This window comes from Amblyomma mixtum, chromosome 10 (assembly GCF_055824585.1).
Source record: "Amblyomma mixtum isolate Tamu chromosome 10, ASM5582458v1, whole genome shotgun sequence".
NCBI lineage: Eukaryota > Metazoa > Arthropoda > Arachnida > Ixodida > Ixodidae > Amblyomma > Amblyomma mixtum.
This window is the reverse complement of record NC_143021.1, coordinates 94230900-94244914: the sequence shown is the minus strand read 5'-3', so window position 1 is coordinate 94244914 and position 14015 is coordinate 94230900. Positions and strand designations below refer to the sequence as shown.

The 14015-nt window shown below is 49.3% G+C and overlaps 1 protein-coding gene across 1 annotated transcript; it reads left to right on the top strand.

The window, feature by feature from the left end:
• The first annotated feature begins 5848 nt into the window (after positions 1 to 5848).
• On the top strand, positions 5849 to 7496 carry LOC149326446 (uncharacterized). The gene is made up of 2 exons (XM_089562358.1): positions 5849 to 6126; positions 7045 to 7496. The coding sequence occupies exons 1-2, from the start codon at positions 5985 to 5987 to the stop codon at positions 7494 to 7496; spliced, it is 594 nt and encodes a 197-aa protein (XP_089418484.1). The 5' UTR covers positions 5849 to 5984.
• Positions 7497 to 14015: the final 6519 nt, after the last annotated feature.

Here is a 14015-nt window from a genome sequence, read left to right as displayed (position 1 = left end):
CCTCTGGAAGGAATCAACATGCCTTTGGCACTACGAACTGCTGTGTGCTCTCTGCAGCGGCTATGATCTTGTGCTTCGGAGGCGCGAAGGGTAGGGTACTCTTTGGGGCGGCCCTGAGCTTCTACTCGGGCAGCTCGTTAACCAGCAGCGGCAGACGAAGCATTTGCGCCTATTGCATCGCTCATTCTTTACCAATAACTTGCTGTGACTATTTACCATAGTTATGGCACTTGCCAGTTGTTTTTATAGTCCCCAAGGACTTAATGGCGCTTGCCCACGGCGGGGAACTGGCCAAGACACAGGCGGCGACCACAAGATGGAGAACAACGTGTTCAGATAAAAAAATTACTGCAGCTTAAGTGGTTTAATTTAAGAACAAATCGCAAACTGCGAGGTCGGTAACTAATTGTAACTAATGCAACCGGGGACATACGTGCACTGTTTAGGATGCCTTGACTACTGATTATTTTTCACATCAATAGCCAGAAGATGGAATTCAGAAATATTTTCGGATGGGAGCCATTTTGTACATAAATCAAAACTGAATGGTGCAGAACACAACAGGCAGCTGGTATTTCCTCACATATCTCCCTGTTCTTTTCGAAATTGCATAATATTCGGAATGACGATGATGTGCAACGCACTGAGCAAGTGCGTGTTATATTCCATTAATCTTTCGTTTAAGCATCTTCCTGTTTGGCCTATGTAAGCCTTACCACAAGCTAAAGGTATAGAGTATACAACACCCTCCGCACAAGACACAAAAGGATCTCGGTGCCTGGTTGTACACCTACTGTTCTTTTTCTTTTTATTAACTTTGTTGCACAGGCTTGACAGGCGCAGAGGGGCTGAAAAGACTACGTCTACGCCTGCTTTTCTGCCAATTTTCTTGAGATTATGCGAGATTTGGTGCAGGTATGGCAGAACGGCGACCCTTTTGTTCCGCTGTCGCGTATCATCCGGGGCTTCAAATTCATGCTTCATACTTATCAGGATTTTTTAGCTACAGACGAAAGGAGAGATTGCGGGAATCCTGATTGCGTCAGCCTCAGCACTTGGCTCGAAAAACTGTCTTGCAACCTCTGTTCACAAGATTTTGTGAGTGCGTTCTTAAAAGTTGACTTCACGATGTTCCTTTTAACAAGTTTTGAATGGGCTGAATCGTAGGGACGGATGGGCTTATTGGCTCTTAGTTCAAATAACCAGCACACATGGTCCTCTCCGAAAAACAACTTTAACTCTAGAAACCGCATGACGTTTTGTTCTGGGAATTCATGAGTAACTTTAAGAGGTGATATAGTATTAGAAAAAGTGTGGAGGACTTGAGTTGCTTCTGTTTTAAAGGCTTCAGTGTCGCAATCTAAGAGGACCAGGAAGTCATCGACGTACGGGAAAATTTTTAGAACGCTTGAAGACTCGAGCTTGTCCTTCAAGGATCTGTCATGCATAGCCAGGAAAAGGTCGCTCAAAATGGGGGCAATGCATGACCCTATACATATGCCTTGCTTTTGTATGAATCTCGAACCGTTCCACTCTGTCACTGTTGATTTTAGGTAAGCGCATAGCAATTCAATGAAGCCATCCGCAGAAACGCCACACTCATTTTGGAAGGCCACCACACCGTGTCTATCGATGGCGTCACGAACACATTCTATGAGGGTATCCTGAGGAATGGAATAAAAGAGGTCCTTTATGTCAATGGAGAAGCCATTGAACAACTGTCTTCTGTTTTCGTGCAAGAATCTGACAACTTCTTCGGTGTTTTTTCCAAGAAAGGGGTCATTGAATGGAAGTCGCTTGAGGTTGCTATGGAGAAACTTGGCGACTTCTTTTTGCCAGGTTAACTTCTCAGACACAATCACACGCAAAGGGCATCCAGTCTTATGCGTCTTCGCGGTAAAAAACATTTCTAGACATCCAGTCTTTTTTCTTTGTATTGTGCGTGAAAGGTTCTCTAAATTCAGTTGTTGGCACAGCTTCTTCGCATTGCATCGTAGTTTTGATTCGGATGTTGTGCATTTTACAAAATTTGCTTGGACTGCTTCCGCTGCCTTTGACATGAACACGCGTTTCGGAAGGACGGCAAAACCTCCCTCCTTGTCGGCAGTTAACAATGACAAATTTTCCTTCATTAAAAATGAGACAGTCTTCTTGATTGGGAACCTGTGCCTTTCGGCGCTACAACGCGTGACCAGGTCCACTCCGTCCGCGGTACATCGATCCGCCTCCACCGCTGGGGCGAGGCTAGAAACTTGCCTGACCATGGTCAACATTTCCGGCGCTGTCCTCCTCGGTTCCACCGCGACCTTGGGTCAGTGACCAAGGAAACGCTGGACCTCCTCTGGGATGCTCCTGACACCTCCCACGAGGTGGACGGGGTTTCCAGTCTTTTTCTGCTTTGGAGGCACGAGAGCACGCAAGCACGGAAGTGCCTGCTGCCAGAGGCACTGTGTCGTTCGGCTGACTTGTGTCGCAACTTCACGCCATTTCCTTACTGCTGCTGGCATTGGCGTCGATGTGAACACGATTAACCGCAGGTGTTCTCTGTGGAGACTCGCCTGGTGCTGCCATTCCGAACGTAATATTTTGCACAGGCGGGTGGCATGGCCGACAGTGTGCTGGATTCCGCCAAACAGCTTTAGAAGTTCAGGTGGGAGCACATTCTCGGCTTCTGCATTCGACGCAAGGTGCTCCCACCTGAACTTCTAAAGCTGTTCGGCGGCATCCAGCCCACTGTCGGCCATGCCACCCGCCTGTGCAAAATATTACGTTCGGAATGGCAGCACCAGGCGAGTCTCCACAGAGAACACCTGCGGTTAATCGTGTTCACATCGACGCCAATGCCAGCAGCAGTAAGGAAATGGCGTGAAGTTGCGACACAAGTCAGCCGAACGACACAGTGCCTCTGGCAGCAGGCACTTCCGTGCTTGCGTGCTCTCGTGCCTCCAAAGCAGAAAAAGACTGGAAACCCCGTCCACCTCGTGGGAGGTGTCAGGAGCATCCCAGAGGAGGTCCAGCGTTTCCTTGGTCACTGACCCAAGGTCGCGGTGGAACCGAGGAGGACAGCGCCGGAAATGTTGACCATGGTCAGGCAAGTTTCTAGCCTCGCCCCAGCGGCGGAGGCGGATCGATGTACCGCGGACGGAGTGGACCTGGTCATGCGTTGTAGCGCCGCAAGGCACAGGTTCCCAATCAAGAAGACTGTCTCATCTTTAATGAAGTCTCATTTTTAATGAAGGAAAATTTGTCATTGTTTGTGGCATCTTCACGTGTGTTTCCGATGTGCGGGCACCTTTTATCGCCTTATCTGGCGATCCTTCATAGCTTCGACCTATCGCTATGTACACGTGCTCCTTCCTATCTTCCGGCCACTCGGCTGCTTATAAATACGTCCTACACTTTTCAATAAACGTTCATTTTTCTGGTTCTACTGGCTGTGCGGCTGCTTCCCTGGTTCGGCGTTCTGCGGGCATGCTATGGATATGCAACAGTGGCGACGAGGATGAACACTGCCCATGCAGTGAAAGTCGACATTGAACAGGAACCCACAGAGAACCGAGAAACCAAGGCCAGCATGGCTCACCACCTTCCGGACTTCGAAGAAGGCAAAGATAAGTGGCAACCGTACCTTGTTAAAGTGGAAGCATACTTCGAAGCGAATGTGATTGAAGACGGGTCTAAGAAAAGAGCATTGCTGGTTGCCGCGTTAAATACGCATACGATTCAAGTGCTGGCAGGAAAGGTTGCCCCGCGAAAACCAAATGCGTTGACGTATGCAGAAGTCGTCGAAGTACTAAGCGAGCACTACAGTCCGAAGAGACACGAAATCACCGAAAGCGTCAAGTTCTTCAGTCGTTGTCAATCGGAGGGAGAGCCGATTAATAAATTCCTGGTAGAGATTCGCCGAATAGCTGACAATTGCAATTTTGTCAGTGCTTTGGATAGCATGCTACGAGGTCGCATTGTGTGTGGTATACGGTCAAGTGCCCTACAGAAGCAGCTACTCGCAAAGCAGGACTTAACGCTTCAAGACGCTGAGACGATGGTCCTTGCAGCTGAGGCTGCGGATAGTGGCGTGGAACGCATGTTTAGACCGACAACGACACCCGGTACAACGACACCCGTGTTAAAAGTACGGGCGTATCATACGGGAATTCGGCCAGATGAGAGGAGGGCTGCTGAGCATCAAGAATGCGCAAGGTGTGGTAGTACAAAACATAATGACGCAGGTTGCTCCTGGTCTAACGGCGCTCAGGGACAATGCACGGCAAGGACGGCGCGAACTAACGCCCTTTCAGGGACGGAAACCTCAGTAGACGAGGAACACGATGCCGCCCACATTTGGACTTTGGTATCTCAAAGAAAAAACTGTCTGGAACCACCGATCCGCCGAACATTTGCCTGGGGAGGCGTGCAGCTTAGCATGGAAGTCGATACTGGGTCTCCCGTTTGTGTCATTCCGCGTCAGCTGTACGATAAGCATCGCGAGCAATGGCCGAAACTCAAACCGTCCAGCCTGAATTTATCGTCCTACACAGGACGCCTTCCAATAGTTGGGGAGCTTGCGCTCCAGGTTTGCCATAAAGGGGCGACAGTAAAGTGTGCGCTGACCGTGTTGGACTGTGCTGGACCAAGCCTCTGTGGTCGTGATTTGATCCAGCAGCTGAACAGAGCAGGCGTTCCGGTGGTTCGGTTTGTCGAGGAGTCCGTGTCAACAAAAGAAGCAAGCGAAGCCAGAGTGAACAACATATTCCATGACTACCACGACGTGTTCTCCGAGGAACTGGGGCTAATCAAGGGTCCTCCAGCCAGCTTGCACCTGAAGGAAGGCGCCGTACCCAAGTTCTGTAAGGCCAGACCCATTCCATACGCGTTACGCGAGCGAGTGTCACTTGAACTAGACCGTTTAGTTTCTCTGGGCGTACTGTCCCCGGTGGCTCATTCTGAATGGGCAACGCCCATAGTCACAGTGCTTAAGAAAGACGGTGCAGTAAGAATCTGCGGAGATTTCAAGGCCACGGTAAATCCAGCGTGTGCAACAGAGCAATACCCATTGCCAATCATTGAGGATATGTTTGCCCAACTTCATGATGGGGACTATTTCAGCACTCTGGATTTACGGGATGCATAGTCAAGTGGCTTTAGACGATAACGCGAAGAAAGTTTGCGTCATTAATACGCCAAAAGGGCTATTTTGCTACAATAGGCTTCCTTTCGGGATAGCCTCTGCACCCGCAATATTCCAAAGAAAAATGGATGAGGTTTTGGCTGGCCTTCCAGGAGCGCAGGCTTATCTTGACGATGTGCTCATTTCCGAGAGAGCGAGTGACAGCGGTGAGAGGCTCAAAAACGTCTTAGAGCGCTTCCGAGAGTGCGGTGTAAAGCTAAGGATCGATAAGTGCAAGTTGCGTAGCCCAGCGGTAACTTATCTTGGTCATCGCATCGATCGTGATGGGCTTCATCCGACAGAGAAAAACCTTGACGCTATCATGCAGGCGCCGAGCCCCTGTAATGTCAGCGAGCTACGTGCGTTTTTGGGTATGGTTACGTTTTACGCGAGGTTTCTGCCGAACATGTCAACCACACTTGGTCCATTGTATCAGCTGCTTGAAAAAAATGCACGTTGGCAATGGAAACAGCCTCAAGAGCTCGCGTTTGAACGTGCCAAGGAAAGCCTTAAAGCAGCCAAGGTTCTCATTCATTGCGACCCTTCGAAGGAACTTAAGCTTGAATGTGATGCATCTCCGTACGGTGTGGGAGCTGTCTTGTTTCACACGACTGGTAACATTCACAGGCCGATCGGGTTCCGCTCGCGAACATTGACCCAGGCGGAGCGCAAGTATTCACAGCTCGAGCGAGAGGCACTGGCTCTGGTATTCGGCGTCACGAAATTCCGTGACTACCTTCTAGGTCGGGAATTTACCTTGGTGACTGACCATCAGCCACTGCTCGGCCTGCTGAGATCAGACAAGCAAACGCCCACAATGGCCGCCGCACGGATACAACGGTGGGCGCTTCACCTGGGGGCCTACCGATACCGGCTACAGTACGCACCAGGACGACAGATGCTGAATGCGGACGCCCTGAGCCGACTTCCGCAGCGTTGTCCGGAATCTGGCGACGACGGTGAGCCGCCCGAATATGTGCTGTCGCTGAACCAGCTGAACAATGGCGCCATAACAACGCGTGAGCTGAAGGCATTGACGTCTTCTGACCCTGTCCTGGTCGAGGTCAAACGGTACATACTACATGGGTGGCCCAGGAACACAAACGGAATGACCCGGGCTGTGCTGCCGTTTTTTGACCGTAAACTAGAACTATCCGTAGCACATGAACTGGTGTACTGGGATAATAGGGTCATAATACCGACCGAAGCTAGGGAGCGTGTGCTGCATATCCTACACGAAACGCACCAGGGTTCACCGGCAATGAAATCCGTCGCACGTTCTCTGTTCTGGTGGCCAGGCCTCGACAGAAACATTGAAGAGGTGTCTGCTCAGTGCCAGCGCTGTGTGCAAAATCTGCCGATGCCAGCCGCGGCCCCCGTCGTTAACTGGCCTGAAACAGGCGAAAGGTGGTCCCGTATTCACATTGACTACGCGGGTCCGATCTGCGGAAAAATGATACTCGTAGTAGTCGACGCACATACCAAGCGGCTCGAAGCACTGCCTTTGGCGCATGCTTCAACGCAGACTACAATTAACGGTCTGCGTGACATTTTCAGCAGGTTTGGAATACCTCGCACAGTCGTTTCTGACAACGGTACCCAGTTTACCAGTGAAGACTTCGCGTCGTTCATGGCAAACAACAACATTGTGCACCTTCGATGCGCTCCATACCATCCCCAGTCTAATGGTGCGGCGCAAAGGCCCGTGCGAACTGTGAAAAATGGCCTTCGAAAAATAAGTAAAGGGAACCTGGAAGAGAACCTAGCACGGTTGCTTTTTAACTACCGGAGGACTCCGCAAAAGTCGGGTAAATCCCCAGCAGAGCTGCTTTTGGGCTATCAAACACGCTCACGCTTGGACACATGTTTTCCTCCAGCCCTTGCGGGACCAAAAGACAGCAACGATGACTGGCTGCCACTACCTGGAAGTGAGGTATATGCCCGCAATTACGGTGCGGGGAGCAAGTGGACACCCGGCCATGTGAAGGCGACGTCTGGATCGAGAATGGTGACAGTGGAAACATCGGACGGAGTCGTCCAGCGGCACGTAGACCAGGTCCGCCCGCGGCAAGAAGCACCAGGGGTTACCAAGGCAGTAACTACAACCACCACACATCCCAGTGAGCCAGGCGAAGCAACACAACTACAGCATCCAAAAACTGTGAGCCCGGAGGAAGACACCAATGCGCGGCGCATCCCAAATGGCAACGATTCTCCACATTTTCCAGCACCAGATATTCCCGTGGCCCCGTTGAATACGGGTGTCGCCCAGCAAGCTCTAAGACGCTCGACAAGAGAACGCAAGCCAGTGCAGCGCTTTCATTTCTGAGGAGGAAGGAATGTGGCATCTTCACGTGTGTTTCCGATGTGCGCGCACCTTTTATCGCCTTATCTGGCGATCCTTCATAGCTTCGACCTATCGCTATGTACACGTGCTCCTTCCTATCTTCCGGCCACTCGGCTGCTTATAAATACGTCCTACACTTTTGAATAAACGTTCATTTTTCTGGTTCTACTGGCTGTGCGGCTGCTTCCCTGGTTCGGCGTTCTGCGGGCATGCTATGGATATGCAACATTGTTAACCGCCGACAAGAAGGGAGGTTTTGCCGTCCTTCCGAAACGCGTGTTCATGTCAAAGGCAGTGGAAGCAGTTCAAGCAAATTTTGTAAAATGCACAACATCCGAATCAAAACTAAGATGCAATGCGAAGAAGCTGTGCCAACAACTGAATTTAGAGAACCTTTCACGCACAATACAAAGAAAAAAGACTGGCTGTCTAGAAATGTTTTTTACCGCGAAGACGCATAAGACTGGATGCCCTTTGCGTGTGATTGTGTCTGAGAAGTTAACCTGGCAAAAAGAAGTCGCCAAGTTTCTCCAAAGCAACCTCAAGCGACTTCCAGTCAATGACCCATTTCTTGCAAAAAACACCGAAGAAGTTGTCAGATTCTTGCACGAAAACAAAAGACAGTTGTTCAATTGCTTCTCCATTGACATAAAGGACCTCTTTTATTCCATTCCTCAGGATACCCTCATAGAATGTGTTCGTGACGCCATCGATAGACACGGTGTGGTGGCCTTCCAAAATGAGTGTGGCGTTTCTGCGGATGGCTTCATTGAATTGCTATGCGCTTACCTAAAATCAACAGTGACAGAGTGGAACGGTTCGAGATTCATACAAAAGCAAGGCATATGTATAGGCTCATGCATTGCCCCCATTTTGAGCGACCTTTTCCTGGCTATGCATGACAGATCCTTGAAGGACAAGCTCGAGTCTTCAAGCGTTCTAAAAATTTTCCGGTACGTCGATGACTTCCTGGTCCTCTTAGATTGCGACACTGAAGCCTTTAAAACAGAAGCAGCTCAAGTCCTCCACACTTTTTCTAATACTATATCACCTCTTGAAGTTACTTATGAATTCCCAGAACAAAACGTCATGCGGTTTCTAGAGTTAAAGTTGTTTTTCGGAGAGGACCATGTGTGCTGGTTATTTGAACCAAGAGCTAATAAGCCCATCCTTCCCTACGATTCAGCCCATTCAAAACTTGTTAAAAGGAACATCGTGAAGTCAACTTTTAAGAACGCACTCACAAAATCTTGTGAACACAGGTTGCAAGACAGTTTTTCGAGCCAAGTGCTGAGGCTGACGCAATCAGGATTCCCGCAATCTCTCCTTTCGTCTGTAGCTAAAAAATCCTGATAAGTATGAAGCATGAATTTGAAGCCCCGGATGATACGCGACAGCGGAACAAAAGGTTCGCCGTTCTGCCATACCTGCACCAAATCTCGCATAATCTCAAGAAAATTGGCAGAAAAGCAGGCGTAGACGTAGTCTTTTCAGCCCCTCTGCGCCTGTCAAGCCTGTGCAACAAAGTTAATAAAAAGAAAAAGAACAGTAGCTGTACAACCAGGCACCGAGATCCTTTTGTGTCTTGTGCGGAGGGTGTTGTATACTCTATACCTTTAGCTTGCGGTAAGGCTTACATAGGCCAAACAGGGAGATGCTTAAACGAAAGATTAATGGAACATAGGAACGATCTAACTGGGGCGCCGCTCAGGAACCTGCCCGCCCATTGCAGCGCATGTGATAGCCAAAAGAAGTGCATTCCTCATTTTAAGAAAGCAACCGTCTTAAAGAAACATAAAAACCAACTAACACGCGAAATCATTGAAGCTACCTACATCTCAGGGCTCAAGGAAGGTTGCGTAAGTACCCCTTCCTTCTCATTATCTGAAAAAGAAATCACCTTTCTCTCTGGTTTTTCCTGATTTTGCCTGGTTTTTAGGGGCACACTGCATTTTCGTTCTAGCCGTGTTAATTGTTGGCACTCATCCCTTCGCATCGCTTACGTTTTTACCGTGTCTCGCCTTCTCATGTTTTTTTTTTTGCTTTTAGCAAAATTCGCGCCCTCAAATCTGTTTTTCCATTTTTCCATTTGCGCACACTCAACCCTGTTTTTACTTTGTCTTGTTTTTCTGCATGTCATTCGTGCTGCATTTCATGGAAGTCTTTGTATAGTGCGATAGTAGTTATCATATTGATGCCCTGGACATTGTGTTAGTCCCAATTCGTTTGCGTGCCTTGATTACCCCCCCCCCCCCCTGGTGGGATTTTACCTGGTATGTGTATAAAAGTGCGGGTTCAGTTTTTTGCTCAAATAAAAGTTGGAAGTTCAGCGCTCTTTACCTTCTTCTCTTTCTTCTTCCTGTGTGGTGTTCGCGCTGCTGATACATATGGATCGCAACCAACTAGCCCGACAGATGGCGTTATCCAAGCGTGGTGGCACCAAATGACAGCAAGTGTCAGCTGCTCAAACTAAGGCCAAGTTGCTGTAAGGGCAACTCCAGCAGCCTTCTTCTCAAAGAGGTGAAACGACGACAATGGCGCCGAAAATAATCGATAGATTCAGGCTCACGGCAAAATGCACAGAGGGTAGATAACGCCAAACCAGATCTGTGCAGATAGAAATTTACCAGAGCTTCGTCAGCTTCGTCTTCTGTCTTCTTCCTCTCCTTCGTCGGCACTAGCCGCTGGGGCAGCAAACCCCAACTCTCTTTATTACACAACAAATAACCGGTGAAGTGGCCAAGCTTCCCGCCAGAAGTTATTCTAGTGACAGCTTATATTGCCTGTGTGAGATAACGTTCAAAAAAACGAAATATAAGATTACCCTCCCTCTGGCACTTTGTACAGCCGCCTGGAAAACGGCTGCACTCTCGTTCACTCATTTTTAGGCAGTCGAACTTCTACCTCACCTGATAAAAGCTGCAGAAGTTCCGCGAGGGATTCCTTTCTCCGCTCTGGAGTCTCTCCAAGCTGATCTTCGGCGATCTGTTGGAGCCTAACAGGGAGGGCATCCTCGGACGTATCGAGCACGTCGTCCGTTGACTTCTTCATGTACACACCAGCCATCTCGGAGAGCAGTGCCAACGAAAGTAGCAGAGTCGACATCGAGGGCACCGCACAGCCGAAGCGTCCCGCAACACTGCAAAGGATGCAGACACTCTCAGCGGAGAAAGTGTCTGCGCAGCACGGGGCACTCCGGATGGCCGAGTCCGAGCTGTTTGGAAACCGGCTGCTGCGGCCGCCAGAGCCGGCGCAAGCCTTGATAGCGATATAGGTGCACCCGAGCGCGCATGAGCTGCTTCTGTCTCCCTGAAAGATGGACACCACTTTAGCCTAATTGTCCTGCCTGTACATCGGTGGGTACACTCTCCTTCGCACAACGTTTAACGACGGGGATCAAATAACATGTTGCCTTATGTCGCGTCCCTTTATCGTCATTAGAGAATTTTGTTTGAAACAAAAGACAGTCGCCATAAAATGCTGCAAAAGCTGTCATTTAAAGACGCTCTGTCCGCTCTGTGTCGTTGTTTGTTAGCGCCTGGATTTTTCATAATGAACTTAAAAACACTGCTAGCGGTTGTACGACTTCAATAATTTTAATAGGAAACAGGTGGAAAGGGAACCTTATGTCACTGCCAGGGCCACTCACTGACCTTTTTTCCTTCATTTAGGCGTCTGTACGGTCCTGCAATAACACCAACTGCCTTTTTAAACTAGTAACAATGATTTCACTGCAATAATATTCCCTAACAGGTGGAGAGGCAGAAGTGTGTCGTAGTATCAAACAGCCACGTTCTTTAGTGCGCCTGAAATATTGAAAGTTTAAACTGCAGCTGCTTGCTCGCACACGCCAAAAAGCTAACCTGCTTTTTGATTGCGGCCAAGAGAAAAAGAGTAGGATGTGCTTAGATTTAGCCGGCCAAAACACACAATTTCTTAGGTGAAATGATTCTTCTTGATGAATATCACATAATTCGCTCCGACATGCAACGTCTGATGCTTGACAGCGCGTTATCTTCGAAACGTTTAGCGCTCTCTGTGCAGAGGACGACAGCGACGGGGAATAACCGGAGTGACACTCGCGCAACTCATTTAAAACCTCCCCGCACCATCTTTCCTGCCATTTCACCCACAACGCTGAACAATACAGTTTTGTACTTCTGTTGCACATCAAAACTCTTGCATTTCATTTTTTTTTTCAATTCTTGTTTTTCACTCCGACTCCAGTCAGTTTTCGCGCTATGGCTGACTCGCGGACCACCGCAGTGTAATTATTCTGCCAAGCCTTCTCGTAACCGTGTCCAACGTCTCGAAGACGGCGCCATGTGACTGCATGCTCGCTGTTCTCAGCCAGCGCTTTTTCGGACCGCAGCTGCATTCCGCCCGCATAATAGAGTGACATTTTGAACGAATAATGAGCGCCGCAACAGCAGAAACAAAGCCAGGAACAGTTCATTAACCGAAGCGTGCAAAGTTCTGGCTAGAAATGACTAGGAAGAAAATCAGCCTCTGCAGTTCCGACTGGAAGAGGCAAACACCGTGCTGAGCGTCCGAATGCAGTGTAGCCTGCTGCTTTCTGTGCGTAGTCTAGAGAGAGACATACCGGAAGCAAAAAAAAAATGATAAAAAACCCTCGTTTCACTGCTGCGCCGCACACACCCGCCCATCCGGCACTGGCTCAGCGATTAGACTGGCGCAGCTTTTAGAGTGCTGGCGCGTCCACCGCGCAACCCTGCGCGATGAGAAACACAAATGTCATGGTGAATTGCGTCACAGCCGCGGGTTGCGACATCTTTTCGCGCATTTTGACAAAATAGCTGGGCCTATGGGTGCTTTATGTTTTCGAAATTAAGCAGAACACATGATGCGCTGAGGAATACAGCATACATAAAGAAATCTATCTGAAAAGTATGTTGATGTTGAGCACTCCTCGTGAGCAGGCGATTGGCTAGAAATGTGCGCTAGCCAAAGCTTGAAGAAAAGAAAACCTATTGATGTTTCGGCGCTCATATCCCTTATATGCTCCGAATGAGATGCAAGAATGGGTCGGTGCATTATATGGACACGATCTTTCAGGGCATGCATGTTTACAGTTGAACCCAGATATATCGAACCCGGATTATTGGATTTTTTCCTACATAGTGCATGTTGATTATTACCTTGCAAATTCTATGCAAATGTTCAGGAAAGGCACGCACGCACTATATTGATGCAATTGCCGCGGCCATTCGCCATACTGAACTGAGCAGTGCAACTTTGCAAGTTGCGCTTTTCCTGACCGCGTCGTTCGCGTAGAGGTGTCGGCTGCGTGTCCTTAGCCGCCGGCAGGCAGCGCCTGCGCTGTGAAATCGTAATGCCATATGAACGTGGAGCACGGTTGAGGGGGCCCTCGGCTAGTGCGCTTCACCTCCAATAGCGTCGCGAGACCGGGTGTATAATAATTTAATTGAACGATTAGACTATTTGTAATATACTGTTAACGGGATTGGACATAATATTCATAAGGCTCAGAAGTGGAAGAAGTAGAAGTGCATCGCCATCTTTCTTGCCGCCGCTCGAGAGCCTGGAGCAGTTCTGTCGCCCATTGTGTGGCCCGTAATCGTAGAGAAATATACTTATGTTTCTCTATGGCGCAACATTCATGGCAAATCTGGCGCAACAGCGGGGTACGCTTCCAGATACGCTTACGCTACCGACCAATACGGAACTCACCCTAGGTCACCAGCGCCGCTGCCATCGCCACACTGTAAACACAAATAAGCCCAAATAGGAGTATAAATGGCTAGTGTCCGCTTTTACACTCCTTATTGAAAATTGCGCAATCAACTTTAAGTAGTAAAAAAGAGGAAATCCTCCTTTTTTACTGCCGTCGCGAAATCAAGGAGTAAAATAAAGCATTTACATGATTTTACTACTTTTGCAAGCAGGAGTATGTCGGCTTCAATACTCCTTCAGGCCCTTTATGCACTCCTTAGTGTCTGCCCGCCGCCTAGTGGCAGCTGCCGGTTCGCTGCACTTGCAGGTGACGACGCCGGCTCTGTCGTCGCTGCCTGCTCGCCTCTGCTTTTGCTGCTTCACGCACGTTTGTCATGTTACAAGACACCGGATCGCCGCAACCTCGCGCACCAATGTGCGCCACAGACAGTGCCTGTGAAGCCCCCAGTGTATTCGGAGAACGCTTGGTGTTGCATCGCCTGCGACGGCAGTCTGCGAGAGGCTTAGCCAGCCGAGCTCAGCCGAGCCAACATGGCGGTGTGTGACGCGTCGACCTCCCCGAAGCCGCCAGTTTGCCACCCGCTCCTTTGCGCGCTCTTGTCGTGACGTAAGACTGGACATCATCGACCTTAGCAGCAACGTGCTGCAATGAACATCTCACTCAAGCCAGCAATATGTGCAGAAGCAGCGGCTAGTCATTCATTGTCTACGCAGCATACAAGTGTTGGCTGCTGCCGTTTCGCCGCGCCGACATGGCTTGTGTGTGTGTGACGCACCAGTTTTCTC

Bases quoted from the DNA above. Each gene is read 5' to 3' on its own strand.
- LOC149326446 (XM_089562358.1), top strand. From the start codon at position 5,985: ATGGCCGCCGCACGGATACAACGGTGGGCGCTTCACCTGGGGGCCTAC. The intron at 6,127-7,044 runs GTGAGCCGCCCG...GTTTTCCTCCAG, and splicing joins TCCGGAATCTGGCGACGACG to CCCTTGCGGGACCAAAAGAC.